The sequence below is a fragment of the Semicossyphus pulcher genome, unplaced genomic scaffold (genome assembly GCF_022749685.1).
Source record: "Semicossyphus pulcher isolate SPU_LCO1_2020_fin unplaced genomic scaffold, fSemPul1.0.p SCAF_8, whole genome shotgun sequence".
Classification (NCBI taxonomy): Eukaryota; Metazoa; Chordata; class Actinopteri; order Labriformes; family Labridae; genus Semicossyphus; species Semicossyphus pulcher.
The window spans coordinates 5966389-5984699 of NW_027211759.1; the positions used below are offsets into that span (position 1 = coordinate 5966389).

Here is an 18311-nt window from a genome sequence, read left to right on the forward strand (position 1 = left end):
AAAGACCGGATACTACAGGTAAGAGTGCTGGATCTTGGGTGGAAAAAAAGTGACTTGACTTGGGACTTGACTCGCTTGAGACTTGGACCAAATGACTTGAGACTTACTTGGGACTTGAGCAAAGATGACTTGGTCACAACACTGATATAAAGTATTTTTATACTTTGCCTAAAATAATTCTTACAGAGGAATATGTACGTGCAAGAAAAAAAAATTTAAGGTGCTGGTATGTTAATATTTTTAAGACATATCACAAAAGTTCTCTTAGGGCCCGATCAGACACACAGAGGGGCACCGCACTGCCTTTTTTTTCCTACTGTTGGTAGCCTCCTGAGACCCGAGCTTTTGTTTGGTATGCATTTTTAATTTCTCCTACCTTTTGGGGATTAATAGGACCTAATAAGTATAAAACCTAAGAATTGTCTTTGTGTTACATCCCAATGTCCTCATGTGAGTTCCTTGTCGTAACGGTGTTGTAGCTTGTTGCTATTGATAAAATTAGTCACATTTGTCTGCCATATCAAGCTACAACTGTTAATACGCATTAAATAAACAAGTTTCAATCGTAAAATCTGAAGAGGTTTTGTACCTGGTTGAGTTTTCTGTAGAGACCGACTGTAACACATTTTGTTCAGGATCACGGCCATCTTGAATGTACACTGATCAGTGTAATTTGCTTTTGTGACCACAGGGTGGTGGACAAAGTGTCCATGAATGAGACCAACGGTCTACGTTTCGCAGAATTAATTATTATGGTGCTGTGAAGCCAAAATGTAATGTCCCCGTATGAGCATGCAGGGTCTCAGGAGGTTAAGGCAACCACCGAATCATTAGCTGTCATTAACCTAACCGTTATAATGTAAACTGACAGAAGGCCCGCCTCTCCTTTCGTCTGATTGGACAATGAGAAAAAACGTCCATGATGCTGGACGCCTTCTTATTCAAGTTTTTTCAATTCAAGGTGCCCGGAGCGTTTCCTCAAAAATGCGAGTCGCACAGAGCGGAAAAACGTGTTCTGTCTGATCGGGCCTGAAGGAAGACATAACTATATCTGACAAATGATGTAACCATTCCGGAAGCACTCATCTGTCACTCTCCAGACGCCGTTTTCTGACAGCATGGTGCAGCCTGTGTCCTGGATGGATTCATCTGGCTGCCCTTCTCCCCATTTGGTAAAGGTCAGAGGTCGTTTTTTCATATCAAACCCAAAGTTCCCCTCTGCTTTTTTATTGTTGACAGCGATCCAGGCCATTTTGTAAACATCCCCAAAGAACTGAGTCAGTATGTTGTTCTCCGCCTTGTTCTGGGGCAAAGCCAGCTCCAACTCTTTTTGGGAGCAGAACTCGACGGCCCTGGAGAAAGAGCCTCTCTCTCTGTAGGACACAAAGTATTTCTGACCGACTCTCCGGACAAAATCGTAGTTCATAGCTGAGGGGGGAAAAAATCATGCAGCAAATCAGAAATCATGATTCATGATGCCTCTGAAGACAGCTGAATGTGTAATGCAAGTGTCACTGAGGTTTGAAAATGTTTTGTGATGAGCAGTTGTTTTTACCATCACCATTCACATGCACTCGCTTCCTGTGCAGCTATATAGTGTAGTAGTACATCATTATGACACTTACCCAGCTGTAACATTGCAAAAGCCCTCTTTAAGGTGTTGACGTTTGGGCAGCTGGATTCAATGTCATCTGGAGCAAACAGATGAATTAAAATCACCAAACTTTGCAACAATAAGGTGCTAATGTGAAGCCTCTACAAAACCAATGCGTACAGTCTTTTTCTTTTTCAGATTCAATTCTTATCAGCATTATAACTTCCTCTGAACAATAAAGGCTTTTTTTCGGGAAAAGAAAGGGAGACTGTACACCTTACAATAAAATACAAACCAATACAAAAGCCTACATTGTACCGTCATGAAAGTCTTGTTCAGGATATGCCAAGGACGTGTGTTAATGACTTTTGAGGCCTGAAATGATCAGCCATGTATTGAAATATAACAATGCCTGCGTGTTATGCAAGAGCCAAAGCCTATAAGACTTATTTGAATGCGTAACATTTTGTTCTCAGGCAAACAAGACTGTCCTACAACCTATTGTGACACTTTACAAACAAGCTGTTAAAGTCCTCGTAAAGAATTCATCATTGTGATAAAATCGTTACATATAAAATGTTGAACTTTCACAGCTCTATTCTGGATTGAGATGTCTGTTTATTGCATAGAACCAATGACTGTATATATAGATGGACGACGCGTCTCCATCTGCTCTCTTTGTACAAAATTAACGCCAAAATAGCCCCCGTGACGGGCGCTGCCATCTTGCCATTGTGATGTCATTTGGAGCCAGAGCTGCGCAGTAGAGATCGGCGGGTGGAGCCGTTGTCACGTCCGCTAACTGAAACACACACTTAACTTAGGTTTTTTCAGACCCAGGAAGACCCGCTAATAAATGCCAATTGTCTCTTTTCCCATTGCCAGTGGAGTACATTCCTTTCGGTCTGTTTTCTGCTACATCGTCATCTGACGTCACAAACACGCCGGAGACAGTGTTAGTCAACAATAGCACGCACAAAGAACTCGCATTATATAGGAGCTTTCTAACCTCGCTGTCTTGCCAGTGTTGCTGCATCTTGCACGAAACAAAGACCGAATTTGCCTTTGTGTGTTGTCCTTCTGTATTCATTTGACCCGAGTCTGAATGCCGATTGTAACCTTTCCCACTAAGCACAAAAGCCGGGTGTCAGCGGGTTTTCTGGCCAGTGGGAAAGGGCCTTAATTTTCAGATGGTTTCATGTTTGGCTTCCAAACTAGTTGTGATTTCGCTAAATCATGCTTGCACATATATATGTCTTACACTGAGGTTAAAGGTCATCATGGACAAACTGTTTCACAACTATTGGTCCCTCATGGCTGAAATGTCCTTGTGCAAAATAAGAAGGGAAACAAGCTCAAACCAAACTTATGAGAAAGCTTACCTTGCGGACAAGTTCCACTCGGTCCCGGTATTCCAGGCACTCCGGGAAATCCTCTGTCCCCTGAAGAGGAGGGAAACAGACATTAATCAAGACGTCTGCTCATTCGACTCAAAGAGCTGAGTGAAGAAAACTATATGGAATTTGTCAAGGTTGGATGTAGGGAAGTTGGAGGCAGATTATGTCATTGTGGCTTTAAAACAAACAAACCGTCCAGCAGAGACGTTCCAGAAGTCAGACAAAAAAGTCCCAAAGTTTAAGAGAGAAGTTGATCATATTCACCTTTATAACCCTGTACACCCGTTCGTCCAGGTAACCCAGGTGATCCTTGTTGCCCAGGCATCCCAGGTGACCCATAATCTCCCTTTTCACCTTTGGCACCAACAAGCTGACTGAAGCCAGCAGGAGCCATCAGGCAGAGGACACAGAAGAAGAGACTCCGCCACATCTCCTCGATTTCCTGTTTAGAGTTACATTTAGATGTTTAGAGGGTTTTTTTTGACATTTTTCCTTTTTTAATTCGATGCGACAGCTGAAGAGAGACAGGAAATCTGTGGAGAAGATAGTGGGGGAATAACATGCAGCAGAGGGCCGAGGGCGGGGATGGAATCTGCAGACGTTACTTTGAGGGCTGTAGCCTCCCTATATGGGGCACCTGCTCCACCGACAGGGCTAAACCAGCACCCCATGAATATTTTATCATTATTAACATGAATGCACTTAACGGTGTTAAATCACAACGGGCAACATGACTTATTGCGAAACTGCAGGCCTCCAGTAGTTCCTGGCTTGTTGTAAAGACATTTTTCATACACACACTCACATACAGATGTGCAATCTGCAGAACAATTGTTGTCCAAGTTATACTTCTTAATCTTTGATCCATTTTACAGAACTAAACAAACATCGTGCCTTTGTAAAGCGCTACAGAAAATCCTATAAAAGCATTAAACGTGGTGCAAAAACAGCGATGAGCAGAAAAGAACTCACCGTGTAGATGAGGAGGGATTCGCAGGGCGTGCTTCGTCTTCGCTTCTTCCACAGAAAAAACTGACAGAGATTGTAGGTTGAACTCATGTGTGAGGAATTTCAGGCCAGAGTAAACAACAGATGCAAAGTCTCATTCGGGTAATAACACAGAGGGGACGATAAGTCCAAAACCCTCCCTCCTCTTTAACCAGCGGAGTGAAGAGAAAGCAAACATCTCAAATTAAAATACATTAATTACCGCTAATTAAAATTTATTTGAATATAAGATGACGTAAAACTTGATTCATTCGTGATGACGAAGCATGTGAAGTCTTCATGGTGTTTTCCAACCTTACTCAACACTGCACCAAGATCAGGGCCGTGCACAGACCCTTTTTTGAGGGCAGTGGCTCATGCACTAATTCCCACCCTGATGTTGTCACACCGCCGCCATCCATAATCACACATCATGTTGATTAAATGGGAACTGTTCGTATTCTAGTGGAACACATTATTCCAGGAAGAAACCACAGATTTGACATGTTTTCATGAAAGTAATTTAGTCAGTCAGCGTTCAGTTGCTAATTCAGTCTCATTGGATCAGTGGTTCCTTTGAGAAAGACGGCTAGTAAGGGTGCTGTTAAATGGTATGCTAACAGATCATACCTGTCCAGTATGTACACTTCACAGACATCAAAACCATGCAAAACCTAACTACCCGCTTCAGAAGTTAATTGCGTATTTGTAAGTCGCCCTGCATGACGGAGAACACGTTTTAATGAAAATTAGACTAGCTTGATTGCTAGCGAGTACAGACTTCAGAGGCTAATAATGAACAGAGATAATTAGATTTTAAATCAAGGGCACTTTTTGACTCTGGGGGGAGTTGGAATGACATACAAGATCAGATCAGATGACAAAATTGGATAAGTGAAGAGAAAGGCCATGTTCAAGTGGACCAAACAGCGCCCTGCTGCTCTGTTACAGAAGACCCTGTATGTCACAGCTATTCTTAAATCACACACGCTGCTACGTTTAACAGGTTTTGATATAAATTGAACGTTCTATCTAACGTTGGTGGTACGAGAAACTTCCATGTTTATTTCCAAAATAAAGCGTCAACTTCTATATGGACAGTTAAAGGTTTCAGCTGTGTTCCCTTTGGCTGCACCTTTGGTGATAAACAATAATTGCAAAAGGTCACTTCCAAGTTTAACCAGACGTTGGCTCTGGTTGTAACTCTTGATTTCTATCGCTGACGGTCGCTTTCCTTTTCAGACTGTTTGCTTCATCTGAGCGTCGAGTTTGTTTCTTTTTCTTTGGATTTTCACTTCTTTTTGAAGTTGTATCTGTAGTCATCCATCTTTTCTGTGTTTTTTCAGCCATAGTAGATTACTGTTTATCGCAACACTTGCAGAGAGTGGAAAAGCAGCTGCTTAGCTCCGCCTACCCTCTCTGGCAGACCGACCACTGCTGGGTGATGGAAAACGCGTCACTAACTGGGCGCAGCTTCTGATTTTTTCCGCAAAAGTCGCCACAGACACCCAGTCTGTAATACTGCAAATGCAAAGGCTTTCATCAGTGGGCCATAGGCTCAATCACCATTGCGTTCCCTCATTCAGAGAGAGATTCAGAGCCTTAACATTCATTTATTTACATGGAAATGTTCGAGATCATTACTTTTTACTATTTGCTGCTTGTATAACTGCGGCCTCCTGCCTACGAGCGAATCACAGCGGATATTCAGTACAACGTCACAACCTCTCATGTGATCTTGCTTATCGGTCAGAGCTATTTATCTCTGTTTTACTAATTTGCTTCCCTGTGATCATGGGAAATAATGCTGAGGAAAACACACGATGTTCTTTTACTAACTTGATACTGACTGGCTTTTTTGATTTAATTTTATTGGTATTAAAAATGTTGTGCAACAACATAAATATGCAATCACTGGGAGCTTTATGGGTACACATTACAGCCCGGCCTGTGCCTCATTCAGGGTTTTAAGAGGGAAACACGCCTCATAAAACTCTAAAGTTACGATTTCTGAACTCGTTTTTTGTGTTAACATGTTTCACTGAAACTTTTAAGAGAAGTTGACTTTGAAGTTTTATTATTATATTGTTAACAGCTATAGAAGACATATTACTCCCATGCCATAGGACTAACATGGCAAGGCAGGATAGTGTCAACAAAACACCCAACACTGTCAGACCCACTGCGCTGCCAACTCATGCAAACAAGCAGCAGTGTAACAGAGAACAGCAGAGCTGGATATGTTTATACAGAGAGGGGTGAAAGTGAATAAAAAGAGAATGGAGACAGAAGCGACTGGAGCAGAGGGACAATGTGGAGGAAGTTCCCTTTCCGACCGGCCTGTCACAGCAAACATACCTCTGGAGGATGAATGCTGACCGAGCAGAAAGCCTCGGAAAACCTTTGAAAAAAACAACTTGTAAGTGCATGACTTCATCTGTAGCTCTTTAACGATGCCAAGATCATCTCCCATTATCTCTCAGAGCGCATGTAAAGCTAATGCTTCCCGTCGTCCGGCTTTAATACTTCCTGGAAATCCTCAATTTGTTTTTGTTTCTAACTAGCTTAGAGTTTTATTTGTCATGTATCCGAGCTTCAGCAACCAAAACAGCCTCGTCTGGATGAAAGAGAGTTCTTCCCAAGGCCTTCAGAATCCTGTGGATGTGTGCGTTATCTCTTTCAGGGCCGTCAAGCAGATTCGACCTTGGCTTCCTGTTTCCTCGTCTCATCAACATCACATTAGCTGTGAGGCTGTTCCCTTTTGCGTTCGCTTTATTTGCTTCTGCACTTTCTACCTCTTCACTTTGATAGTTTTTTTTTGTAGAAATCATGCCAAAGCTTTGTGTTTTTATTCAGTTCTTACTTTGGTCTTTTGCAGCCTTCTTGCTGGCGTCTGACGCCGATCTAATAAGAGGTAAGTTGGTTGTTTCTGATGATGGTGGAGTGTCACATTTAGACCAAACAACTGGGGCATGGATGTGTTTTATTTAGGGTTTCTGTTTGGGTTTGTATGCATGAAAGTTTCCATCTTTCATACATACCCTTTAATGATGTAAGGAGTATTTTTAGGATGCTTTGCCTCTAACTTTCGCACCCTTACACGTTGCTTTTCATGTTTCAGAACTAGAGTTAGATGTATAAAATATTGCCTCTCTTAATGCTGTTTTTGTACCCATGTTCTAGGCGTTAGACTGTGACCTTTGTGCACCTTTTCATGGACTATTTACTTAAATATAAAGTAATCTTTTAAAGGGACAGTAACCTTTTTCTAAGATGTAATTTCCCCACATGTAACCATAGCCCTCATCCGTTTGTTGTTTGTAAGTTTACAGGATTATGTGTTGATTTTTAAAATGCCTGTGTTGTATTTTACCAACTATCAGCAGTCAGTAAGAGCCACAGAGCAGCTGGAGTCTTCCTGCTCATTGAAGGAGGAGAGTACACCTTCAACCTCACCGCTGCCAGAGATGCCTGCGCGCTGCTGAACGTCACCATCGCGACCAGAGACCAGATGGAGCGAGCACTGCAGGGAGGATTGGAGACGTGCAAGTAGGCTGAAAGCATGTGGTGACTTTTAATATTATAAAAGAAATGCTTTTAAACAGTGGAAATCATATAAAACAGGCCGACCAACACTAACTGGGGTCTGATTTGGGAAAAAGGAGCAAAACATCTCAATTATGTCGGTTAAAGTTTGTCTTTTTGTTCCTTTTCGGGGGCAGTGATATATGACTCCATGATTAAAGGGAAAGTTGTGTGGTGAAAATGTGTCTCTAGTTTATCTATTCTGTCTGAACATGCTGTCCTCTACAGCTCCCAAAGGCAGCTCCACAGATTTACTAGTGCACTCACAATGAATGGTTTAGAGAGAGACGCTTGAAAAAAAGATTGAAGAAGATTGAAAAAAAAGAACAACTGGCGCCTGCATTACCACCACTTCACCAGCAACAGTTCAGGTTCACATAAGGCTGTGTTATTTGTAGCCTATGTATAAAGCAGAGATGTGGACTTGAGACTTGGTGACTTTGACTTGAGTCGACTCGAGTCACTGTTTTGATGACTTGCGACTTGACTTGACTAAAAGTAAATGACTTGAGACTGGACTTGGACTTGAGGCGTGATGACTCAGATGACTTCAGTGTTAGCTGTTTAATATAAAATGATATAATTCACAGTTTCTGTCTAACTATGTACGCAGCGCTAACTGGGAATCATAATTGGACGACTCAAAAAGCTCCCGGTATGTGATCATCATGATTGGATGACTGGTTGTCAGTCAACTCCTCGCTATGGCAACGGGCAACATCAAAGCCCCCAAAGAGAAGCCTCATCAGTCGTACTCGTTATTACTCAGTACGGTCTCAGAGCAGACCATCATCATGGCTGCGTCTGTGCCAAGATAACACAGACAGAATTCATTGTCAGACTTTTTGAACAGGTTATATAAATTGGCCAATAATATCATCATTAGACGGGCTACTAATACCTTGTCTTTTCTCTTTATAAAGACCGGATACTACAGGTCAGAGTGCTGGATCTTGGGTGGAAAAAAAGTGACTCGACTTGCCTTGCCCAAGAAAAAACTTACAGACGAGGCCAGCAGGAGAAACACTCCTGGAAATATTCAGTGAGGCGCTCAACAAGAGAATAAACATGAACGCTAGAAACTTTTTATGTGTACACCTTAAAGGTGAGCAACTCCTGTAGGGCTGAAAAAGGCAGCATCTTTGGGTCCAATAACCAAGACTTAATAATACATCTATGAAGTGCGAGGCAGCAAACTTAGCCTCTATGCTCCAAATGTCTGCTGACCTCACTTCTTTCTTGTCAGTCCATTGTTTTAATTATCTCCTCTTTATGTTTGTTTCTATGTTAACAGATATGGCTGGACAGCTGAGCATGTCGCGGTCATCCCACGACTCACGGCTGACGAGAAATGTGGAAAGGGCAAAACTGGAGTGGTGCGCTGGGCTGCGAGCACAGATAGGAAGTTTGGTGTCTTCTGCTTCAATGCATCAGGTGCGGTTTATTCACCGTATACTCAACAATATTGAGTTCATATTTTTATTATTATATTATTTTCCTATTAACTGAAGCTAAAATAGCACTCCAAACGATTTGTATTATCACCTTTATTTGTGTGCATAAGAGTAGATTCAGAGTTTCCCAATAAGAACATGTAAGGCTTTTATTTTGAAAGAATCAAAAAAACAAGCTCCCAGCTAAGTGACCAAATGTAAATGTAAAACCTTTTGTCCTCACCTCTTGCATATTTAGAGGACACTCCTATCAGATCAACCTCCAGCCCACAAAGCTTCACGTCCTCCACCCCTCAGACAGCAGTGACCCCGGCCTCCACTCTCGCCTCACCTCAGCTCGCTTTAACACCCGAGTCTCCACCTTCCAGAAAGACAATAACGGCAAGAACCCAGACGTCATTCACTTCAGCAAGATCAACCAGGATACCCTCCACCTCCTCTCGTGCTCCTACTTCTTCATCTCACCTCATCGCCTCCAAACCTACAGTCGTCTTCTCTACTTCTGTTCACGCCTCCAGTATCTCTGTTTCCACCGAGTCACCAGGGTTGGATTCTGCAAAGACTTCTCTCGGAGGTGCCCTCATGTTTCGTTTCTTTTTAGACATTTTTTGTCAGTTCGACTCCAATTAGCTTTTTTTTTTCTTTTTTTTTACCTCTTTTAGAGAAAATCTGACTTAATTTTCTTTTCTTCTAATAAAATTTAAGAGGAGGGATTGAAACCTGTAAATTCTGTTCATTGAAGTACTAGTTTGCAGGTTTTGGTTAGTATAATCCACTTATAATTAACTTATCATTATCAACTTTACAATATTTTTCTTAATTACATTTTTTTTTACAATTTTTTACAAAAGAAAAAAACTACAAAAAAGTATAAAATACAATAAAATAATTATTATTGAAGGTATATTATAAATAAAATATAAAATAAAGGCTATTAGGGTGTTTCTTATTATTTTAAACCCTAATAATAAATGATAAAGAAGTGTAAAAAAAAAAGACAAATTTAGTGACAACACAGTCAGTAGATAATTAATTAAACAAAACCTACAGTGGATTTGAAGATGTATTTAACTACTTTACCAGAACTCAAGTGTACCCTATGCCTCAACTGAGCGGATGTTGATGTTAAAGCTGCTTTAATAACATTTTGACTACGAGAGGGCAGAAAAACACCTTAACAAGCCGATAGATGCACAAATGCAATTTTAACCTGTGAAAAATAAAAACAACCGATTGAAGGGAAAAGTTAACAAAAACATGCAGAACAGGAGATTGATTTTGTTGAAGTCGTTCTGATTTAAATTGGTGCATGTAGTTGTAGTAATTCATCAAATGTTTCATTGTCGATTTCCAGATGTCCCTACAGCACTCATCGTCCTGGGAATCATCCTTCTGCTCCTTACAGCAGCAGGCGTCGTGTGGTACTACAAACTGTGAGTCATGTTGTCCTGCGTTGCTTTAACCCTGTCTGAAGCATTATTTCTCTCAAACAATGAGAAGCACGCAGAAAGAGCGACCCCAGTTTAAAAATGTGCACGATGGAAAGCACATGAATGGCTCCACTGTCTCTGTAGAGCTTGATTGTCATCCATATTGACAGAACAGACTTTAATTTTGCAAACTTTTAGCAAGAGGAAGTTTAAGAATGTTTCTAATCATATTTTCCCCCTCTTCTTTTGGAAAAGGAATATTTTCACCTTCTGGTCTCAGGCGCAGCAGAAGGACGACATAGAGACTGAGATGTGGAAGCACACGGACAGTGAGATGGACCTGCACAGTCAACACGAAGGAGCAGAAGAAGAATCAGACAGGAAGTACTCCAGTGACATCACGCTGTGTGTCAATCCAGACATCAAAACAAACTCTTCAGAGTAGCTTCAATATGTTTCTTTCTTTTTGTATTTGTTATGTGGATTGATGAATTACAGCCTGATACATTTCATTGACTGAAATGTCAATTTCGAACTAGAGGCAAAGCAATTGTAAATATGCACTTACATTTTCCATTCCAACGTACTGTTACTGATAACAGCAGATCTCCTGTGTTTCTGTGTGTGAGATCATATGATTTACCTCTTAAAATCTTTTGTAAAATTCTGAAGTAAACCTACTTTTCATTCGGAGACTGAAGTTTGTCGACCATCTTGTTCTCTATTTTTCTGTGGGTAGTTATAATTTATTTATTAATAAGCCTAGTTTGTGTTAAAGTGTTAAATTATAAAACCATTTCAGTAATATGTGTTCTCTTTATTAAAGAAAACTAAAATCAATTAAGTTTAATTTATTCACATTTAAAGACATAAAATAAGAACAACATACGAGAGAAGTGGGACCAGAAAATGTTAATATTGCAATCAAAAAAAATATTTACTGTCCAAACAACAACTTTGTCCAAAAATGAGTAAATAGAATTAAGTATATAAAATAAATATTTAATTTAATTCAATTTTAGCAACATGCTTTGAAAGACAAGCAGACAGACAATTTAATTTATAACTTTGAAATGTAATATTTCATTTAAACCATGTATTTGTTCGAGTTTGAAATAACCATTCTACGTATGTTAATAATATAGCACATTGCTGTCGTTTTCACAAACATGATTGACGTGGGTAAAACTGGAGTACCCCATCCACACCGCACAGTGGCGCTAATGAGCAATTTCCTTGTTTTTCAATCGTCAGGGAAAAAAATGAAGAAGAAGGAGCTCGTCACGTGACCATCCATGTCGTTCACATCTATGCGCACGCTGATACGTCGGTGTATTTTCAGCTTTACACAGCGATTAAAGACAATTTACCCAGAGGGCTTCGGTCTGAGGTTAGACAATATATAAAGCATGCGGCGTTTGGGCTCCGTCCAGCAGAAGATACCGTGTGTGTTTCTGACAGAAGTGAGGGAGGAACCGTCCAGAAAACGAGACTGTCAGGTGAGTGCAGCTGCTGCAACCACTGCAGCCATGGATGCTGCTGCTGCTGCTGCTAGTGTGGAGCAACCAGGGTGGAGATGTTGGCCAAAGAGGCTGCAACAGCTTTTCTATCCTGGTGTTTTTGCTTTGTGATACGCAGTTTCTTCACACGTCAGTAATGACCTCATCTCACCTCGTTACTATCACGCAGGTGTCATGTGCTAATTTAACACTCCCACATCCAGAGGGCTAGATATGAAACTGCTTAGAATGTACAGTGTACTGACACCTTTGTACTAATGTGAATAGATGTGATGCAATTATTTTTGATCTAGTGAGTGAGCACAGTCTAGCTATAGGGAAGTGTTAGCATTAACGGAGCTGGCTGCCATAGGAGGAGAGACTCTGTTCCCACTGAAACACACAAGAGGTAGAATCAGAGCTACACTTCCTCATCTCGTGTCCCAATAAAATAAAATAAAAGGATGTGGGAAAGGTCCCATGTGTAATAGGAGAAATGCCCTATCTATCCACCTATCAAATACCAACTTAAAAAACAAAGAGACCCAACATTAATCATAGTAATGTTGAGGTGAATGATTGGTTACCTGTACATTTGTAATGTAGTTTAATGTTTAATTGTCTGTCTCTCTTCAGCAATTTCAGGTCGTTGCCACTGAAAACGTGAACCCTGTTGCTTTGGAGGCCAACATTGACTGTGCGTTCGCCACAGAAAAACTAGATGGCACCTGCTGCTATGTTACACTTTATAAAGGTGGGTATCTCATCATGAAAACTGCCATATAATTATAATCCTTGTGGCGCAAGGCATAGAAGGTGGTTTGTTAATTGATAGCATTGATATTACTATTGGTACTTTATCTATTTCCTGTAGGCCAACCTTACCTCTGGGCTCGACTCGACAGGAAACCCAACAAGCAGGCAGAGAAGAGGTTCAAAAAGTATCAGCATGCTCACAGGAGCTGTAAAGGTATTTGAGCTTCTGTAACCTAAATGCATAGAATTATGAATGTGAGTTAAACATGTCATTAAAGTATTTTTTCCAATATTTTAGTGCATTACATGATGAATAGTTACTTTATTTTTACACAATGTTTGCTTGTGTCCTTTTCCAGGGTTCACATGGAACGTAGAAGAAGACTTTAAGACCGTGCCAGAGTCGTGGATCCCAGCCCACAGAGTAAAACACCACAACGGCCACCCAGTGCCCGACGAGCACGGACACATTCCAGGTCCTCAAGTTTCACCAGTACTCATGAAGTTAAAGATAATCTTTTTAGATGTGGCCAGCATTTAGTGTAACCTCACAAGCTTCCCATTGTGCTACTGTAGGCCCAATTAGTTTGACTTCAGGGATGACTAAATCTAAAGTGACCATTATGTTGCAGCACTGTGGGACATTATAATCCTAAACAGCATCATTATTAAACACAACTTTGGTGTTTTCAGCGGTTATTTGGATAAACATTTATGGGCCAGGACCTTTCTCGTCTTTGTTTACAGTCCGACTTGTACCTTAAAACACAACAGTTGAGCTGGATTGGACAGACAGAATATCTAACGCCCCTAAATCAAAAGTAAAACATCGTTGGATGATAGCCGAATGGGTCCAGATGTTTTTCCTGTATAAAACCAAAGCCTGCAGAAACGCTTATGCTCATATGCTTTTAATGCTGTTCCAGCCCTGTGGACAATGTTGCGTGCAGAAGTAGTGATTTATCCTGTGTGAATGTTCAGGCTGGGTTCCGGTGGAGAAGGACAATAAGCAGTACTGCTGGCACTCCTCTGTGGTGGATAATGAAGTCGGGGCGGCCATCGTTCTCAGGCCCAGCGCTGAAGACGAAGGCGTGCTAGAAATCGTGGCTGTCCAGTTAGCTGACCTCATTGAACATACACTGGAGCTCATAGGAACCAACGTCAACGGAAACCCTTATGGTATTGTGATACTGCAATTTTCTTAAATGTTTATGTAAGGTCGTGTCCATTATTATGTTTCCTAAAACAACATTAGAGGTGCCTTACAGAGTTAAATGTAACACGATGCTTTTTCTCCCCTTCATAAAATTCAGTTTTATAAGAATTGAAAGTCCTGCTTTGTTTACATCCACATTTATTAGATAGTTTTATTCTTACTCGGCTCTGTTTCACATTGCAACAGAACTTTATGAAACCTACATGTGTCTGTGTGCATCCTGCACAGTTTAAACAGAATAGTGAGCGACTCATAAGTCATTGCTCCAAATCTTTATTAGTGCACCTTTGAATATAAGAGTTTAACTGCCTTAATGGTTAAAATGGATATCTTTTCAACCGTATCGGGACATTTTTGTAACAAAATGTTATCGTCCTAACAGGACTGGGGAGCAAGAAACAGCCGGTTCACTTCCTAGTGTCTCACGGGAGTGTTCGAATCAGAAACCCTCCACCTGTGGACTTCCAGCAGCTGTGCTCCTGGTTCCAGGAGAGTCCAGAGGGCCGAGTGGAGGGCATCGTCTGGCACTGTAATGACGGCACGCTCATTAAGGTTAGAAAGGTCAACATAACAGAGCCTGCAGTGTTGATTGGGATGACTTGGGGCCTGTGTCCACTAACGTTTTATGCGCTGGCAGCGCCCACAACCTCAATTTCAGAGCGCTTCTCACCAACTTACTGTTGCTAGGTTAGTCTGGCGGCACTTCCGCTTCCCTTGGTAGTGATCGTTAAGTCTGTTTGAAGTTGCTCTGTAGGCTTGAAATCTGCTTTTATTCAAGGAAAAAGGAAACATAAAAAAGATGGAAAGGACTTGTGTCCTGGCATTAGCAGCAGCTCGACACCTAGAAATTGTACCTACAAAACCGCCCCCCGAAAGGATACACTTCTCCTCCGCCATTGTTGTTGACAAAGTTAATATCTGAAGTCCCGCCCCCTCTTGATTTTGATTGGTTGGTGAGGGAGAAGTGACATTGATGAGCCTGATGGTATTCCAACCATTTTCAACTGAGAGCAAAAAACAAACTGACGCTGAGGATATTTTTGCACTGAAAACCCTGAACTGCATTGGTTTTGTATAGAAAAAAGACGCATGAAACAGTCCCTTAAGATCCAACCATATTTAAACTTTGCAATGTCTTTAAATTAAATACCATGGCAGGCCTTGAGCTGTTGACTGTTGTCTCTGTAGGTTCATCGTCATCACCTGGGGCTGAGGTGGCCCGATGGGGAAACCTTCCTCAGTGAAAAGTCGGTTGTCATTCATGTCGATGGGACGGTTGACGAATACAACAACAGCAAGGACCTGTTCACATCTTTCTCCGCTCTGAACGGACAATGTTTCAGCCGACTGCAGGACGTCCGGTTTGACTCGTAAACGCTGTCAAGAAGAACTTTTTCCCGAAGCTGCTGGTGTGTGAGAAGGAGGATTTGTAACGTTGGCAGTAATTCCAGTTGACTGCAGGGGAGTTTATAACGGCCTGGTGACAGTCTGATGTTTACTTTGCAGAAAATGTGAACAAGTTGTTGCATTAAAATGACCAACTGTAGTTACTTAAAATGTTCTATAAATATACTGTAAATACTGAATATAACAGCTCTTTCGTTCATAAGGTTTTTTAAGATTTTCATTTAAGGATGAAAAAAGCTTTATTGACAAATACAAACACTGTCACAACTGTACAAATATAAATAAGCTACATGACAAATTACATCACCTGACCAAGTATTCAGTATTAACAAAAAAACAGCTGCCTAACAGAGGAGTGATATCAGTTCACAGTTTAAATGTTCATTCATACCATTCTCAAGGAATTTGCTTTAGATACAAAACATCACTCAAAAGATAACTGGGCAGACATTGCTGAACTCAAGAGGAGTTAGGGCTGGACACTTTTCTTGTAAATAAAGCGAAAGATGTTGAAACGAATCGGTTTATATATGTAAAAAAATAAGCTGTAATTCTCTCTGAACGCAGGCAGCCTGATTTAAAGACATTCTGCTTTACATCAGAACTGTGTTAGAATAAAGGTCCGGTTTTAGGTCGTCTACATACACTAAGATAAATAAAGTAAGGTTATTACAAACAAGTTTAACAATAAATTAATGTATCCTTTATTCTAGAGTGGTTAAAGCTCTTTAAATATTGGTTTTGTGTTCGAAAAATAAACTTGTCAATCTTAAAATATAAGTTTGTCCTCGTCACATTTTTACATTGTTCTTATTCCAAAGGCACAGTAGAAAGTCAGCTGATGGAGACACTAGGCAGCTCTGCCTTTACACCGAACTTGTCACACACCTTCTTCAGCTGTTCCTCCAGCAGAATGTTCTTCTTCATCTCTAGATTGTAGTTATATTTCAGGTCTTCAATCTCTTCAAAAAATGTCGGGTCAAAGCTCCCCAGTTCCTTTTTCAGCTGTGTTACCTCAGTTTGAAGTTGTGTTTTCTCCGCCTCTGCGGCCTGCAGAAGGCGTCTGAGCTTCCCGTGGTCTGACGAAGAAAAGATTTTTGTCCTTTACAACAGTTTATATCACATCAATTGCAATATAGTTAATATAAGATCCAGGAACGTGACCAAGTGTGATTGTAAATCTCACCCAGTTTTGAAGACGTCTCGCCGTACCGCTCGCTGTATTCGTTCAGCCGTTGCTTCAGCTCTTTGTTCTCCTCCTGAAGCTCAGAGTTAACCAGTCTGAAGAAAACATTTTATTTCAACATATTACATAATCAGACAAAGCAAACTAAATTATTTGATGCGTCATCCGAGAACAGCTTAATTTCAGTTCAGACAGTTTGAATGATCTGAGGTTGATAAGTTTGATAAACAAACCTCATTGCTTGGAACTCCTTGGCGAGTCCTCCTTCCGTCTTTGCAGCGGCAGGAAACCTTTTTAACAAGTCGACCTAAGAAATAAAAAACCCATAATGATAATTGAAATACATTTATAGAGAACTCTTCTCATGACCACTATGACCATTTTTAAGCAGCTTTACTAAAGAACTGCTGCACATTAAACTTGGCTGCTCTCTTTTAATGACAATTATCTGACATGACCAGGCTTCTCTTCTTAAGGAAGACTGCCATGTCACTGCCATGTTTCTATGGAAGCCCAAAGCAGACAAACTCAACCAAATACTGGCTCTAAATCTGGCAGTTCGTAAGTTTTGTGGCAGACGGAAGTTCTCCTACAACTTGTTCATTTTTCATCCATTCATCCATTTTCCTCCGTTTATCCGGGGTCGGGTCGCGGTGGCAGCAGGCTAAGCAAGTTAGCCCAGACGTTCCTCTCCCTAGCAACATTTTCTAGCTCCTCCTGGGAGATCCCGAGGTGTTCCCAGGCCAGGTGGGATATATAATCCCTACAGCGGGCGCTGGGTCTACCTCGGGGTCTCCTCCCGGTTGGACGTGCCCAGGAGGCATCCTAATCAGATGCCTGAACCACCTCAACTGGATCCACAATTAAGCAATAATTGTTTAAACTAAAAGTCATATGATTTGATGTCTCACAGTCTGAGGTCAAATCCTATAAATCCCCAAAGTTATGAGCGGTTCCTCAGGAGCTTAAATTGCACACTAACATCTGTCAGCCTTTACTTAAAGTTCTCATAAAAGCAGTTTATTTCATTCGTACCAGACAGCTGTTAAATGTTATTGTTAAGCTGTACCTGATCTTCAAGTTGCCTGCTGCGGATCTGAGCTCTGTCTTCCCGCTCCGTAACGTCCTTGAACTGCTGTTTGAGTTCACACAGAGTTGAGGTCTTCTGGGCGAGCTCCTTCTCCAGCTCCTTCATTTTGTTCTCAAACATTCTGTGGATGAAAGCGACACACACTCTGTAAACTTTAATTATGGCCTGGAGCTTAACAAAGTGCAGAACACGAGGTAGTTTAAGCTGAGAAAGCTTTTTAAATGGTTTGAACACACACTTAAATATGACTCTAATGGATTCTGACCTTGTAACCACAGAAGCCTTCCAGGTCTTACTGTCCGCTCCCTCTGGGATGGGTCTGGATAGAGCTGCCCGCAGTCTCTGCTTTGTTTCCTCCAGCTCTGACTCCAGCTTCCTGTTTGCCACTTCCAGACTCGTCTTGGTGACTCTCAGCCTCTCTGCAGCTTCAACCTCCTGTGACAATATGAAATATGAACACCCAGTCGTTATTTACATTTCATTGTGGAACACACAAACTCAACGTATGTGTAGTTACCCTTTTGACCTCCTTGCGTAAACGTTCATTTTCCATGACTATTTTCTCCAGTCCTTTCGTTTTAGACTCAAGTCGTGAACTCAGCTCAGCTTCACTTTGAAGCTTCAGTTTCTCATAGTCGGCCTAGAAGAAAAGGAATTAAACGTCAGCTACAACAGAACTTGTCAAACATCTATATGAACATAAGGCATGA

General features: G+C 41.2%; 4 protein-coding genes across 6 annotated transcripts in view; 2 read left to right on the forward strand and 2 right to left on the reverse strand.

Moving 5' to 3' along the window:
• Positions 1–1045: 1045 nt before the first annotated feature.
• Positions 1046–3421, reverse strand: LOC138612639 (mannose-binding protein C-like). Its single transcript, XM_069686005.1, has 4 exons — positions 3256–3421; positions 2977–3036; positions 1626–1691; positions 1046–1428 (listed from the first exon to the last, which is right to left on the reverse strand). The coding sequence occupies exons 1-4, from the start codon at positions 3419–3421 to the stop codon at positions 1046–1048; spliced, it is 675 nt and encodes a 224-aa protein (XP_069542106.1).
• Positions 3422–6111: 2690 nt separating this feature from the next.
• Positions 6112–10892, forward strand: lyve1b (lymphatic vessel endothelial hyaluronic receptor 1b). Its single transcript, XM_069686006.1, has 8 exons — positions 6112–6193; positions 6857–6892; positions 7362–7527; positions 8858–9013; positions 9256–9459; positions 9536–9591; positions 10372–10450; positions 10703–10892. Exons 1-8 carry the CDS (start codon positions 6112–6114, stop codon positions 10890–10892), a joined length of 969 nt encoding a protein of 322 aa, XP_069542107.1.
• An 886-nt stretch (positions 10893–11778) lies between these two features.
• Positions 11779–16084, forward strand: rlig1 (RNA 5'-phosphate and 3'-OH ligase 1). Its single transcript, XM_069686183.1, has 7 exons — positions 11779–11946; positions 12583–12700; positions 12821–12916; positions 13062–13178; positions 13684–13881; positions 14301–14470; positions 15107–16084. Exons 1-7 carry the CDS (start codon positions 11857–11859, stop codon positions 15290–15292), a joined length of 975 nt encoding a protein of 324 aa, XP_069542284.1. The 5' UTR covers positions 11779–11856; the 3' UTR covers positions 15293–16084.
• cep290 (centrosomal protein 290) overlaps positions 15489–18311 on the reverse strand; it is a 45875-nt gene continuing 43052 nt past the window's right edge. For all 3 annotated transcript variants that reach the window (XM_069686181.1, XM_069686180.1, XM_069686179.1), the window contains 6 exons: positions 18119–18241; positions 17867–18036; positions 17581–17722; positions 16745–16818; positions 16512–16606; positions 15489–16404 (listed from right to left, as the gene is read on the reverse strand). In XM_069686181.1, coding sequence (XP_069542282.1) covers positions 16160–16404; positions 16512–16606; positions 16745–16818; positions 17581–17722; positions 17867–18036; positions 18119–18241 — 849 coding nt within the window. In that variant the 3' untranslated portion in view covers positions 15489–16159. The remainder of the gene's footprint in view (positions 16405–16511; positions 16607–16744; positions 16819–17580; positions 17723–17866; positions 18037–18118; positions 18242–18311) is intronic.

What these genes read in the sequence shown, in the direction of transcription:
- LOC138612639 (XM_069686005.1), bottom strand. Translation starts at nt 3,421, where the DNA reads ATGTGGCGGAGTCTCTTCTTCTGTGTCCTCTGCCTGATGGCTCCTGCT. An exon ending in GGGTGTACAGGGTTATAAAG is followed by an intron (nt 3,037 to 3,255) that starts GTGAATATGATC and finishes CCTCCTCTTCAG; the next exon opens with GGGACAGAGGATTTCCCGGA. An exon ending in GAGTGGAACTTGTCCGCAAG is followed by an intron (nt 1,692 to 2,976) that starts GTAAGCTTTCTC and finishes TGTTTGCTCCAG; the next exon opens with ATGACATTGAATCCAGCTGC.
- lyve1b (XM_069686006.1), top strand. Translation starts at nt 6,112, where the DNA reads ATGGCAAGGCAGGATAGTGTCAACAAAACACCCAACACTGTCAGACCC. An exon ending in TCATGCAAACAAGCAGCAGT is followed by an intron (nt 6,194 to 6,856) that starts GTAACAGAGAAC and finishes GGTCTTTTGCAG; the next exon opens with CCTTCTTGCTGGCGTCTGAC. An exon ending in GTCGTGTGGTACTACAAACT is followed by an intron (nt 10,451 to 10,702) that starts GTGAGTCATGTT and finishes CTTTTGGAAAAG; the next exon opens with GAATATTTTCACCTTCTGGT.
- rlig1 (XM_069686183.1), top strand. Translation starts at nt 11,857, where the DNA reads ATGCGGCGTTTGGGCTCCGTCCAGCAGAAGATACCGTGTGTGTTTCTG. An exon ending in TGCTCACAGGAGCTGTAAAG is followed by an intron (nt 12,917 to 13,061) that starts GTATTTGAGCTT and finishes GTCCTTTTCCAG; the next exon opens with GGTTCACATGGAACGTAGAA. An exon ending in CGTCAACGGAAACCCTTATG is followed by an intron (nt 13,882 to 14,300) that starts GTATTGTGATAC and finishes TCGTCCTAACAG; the next exon opens with GACTGGGGAGCAAGAAACAG.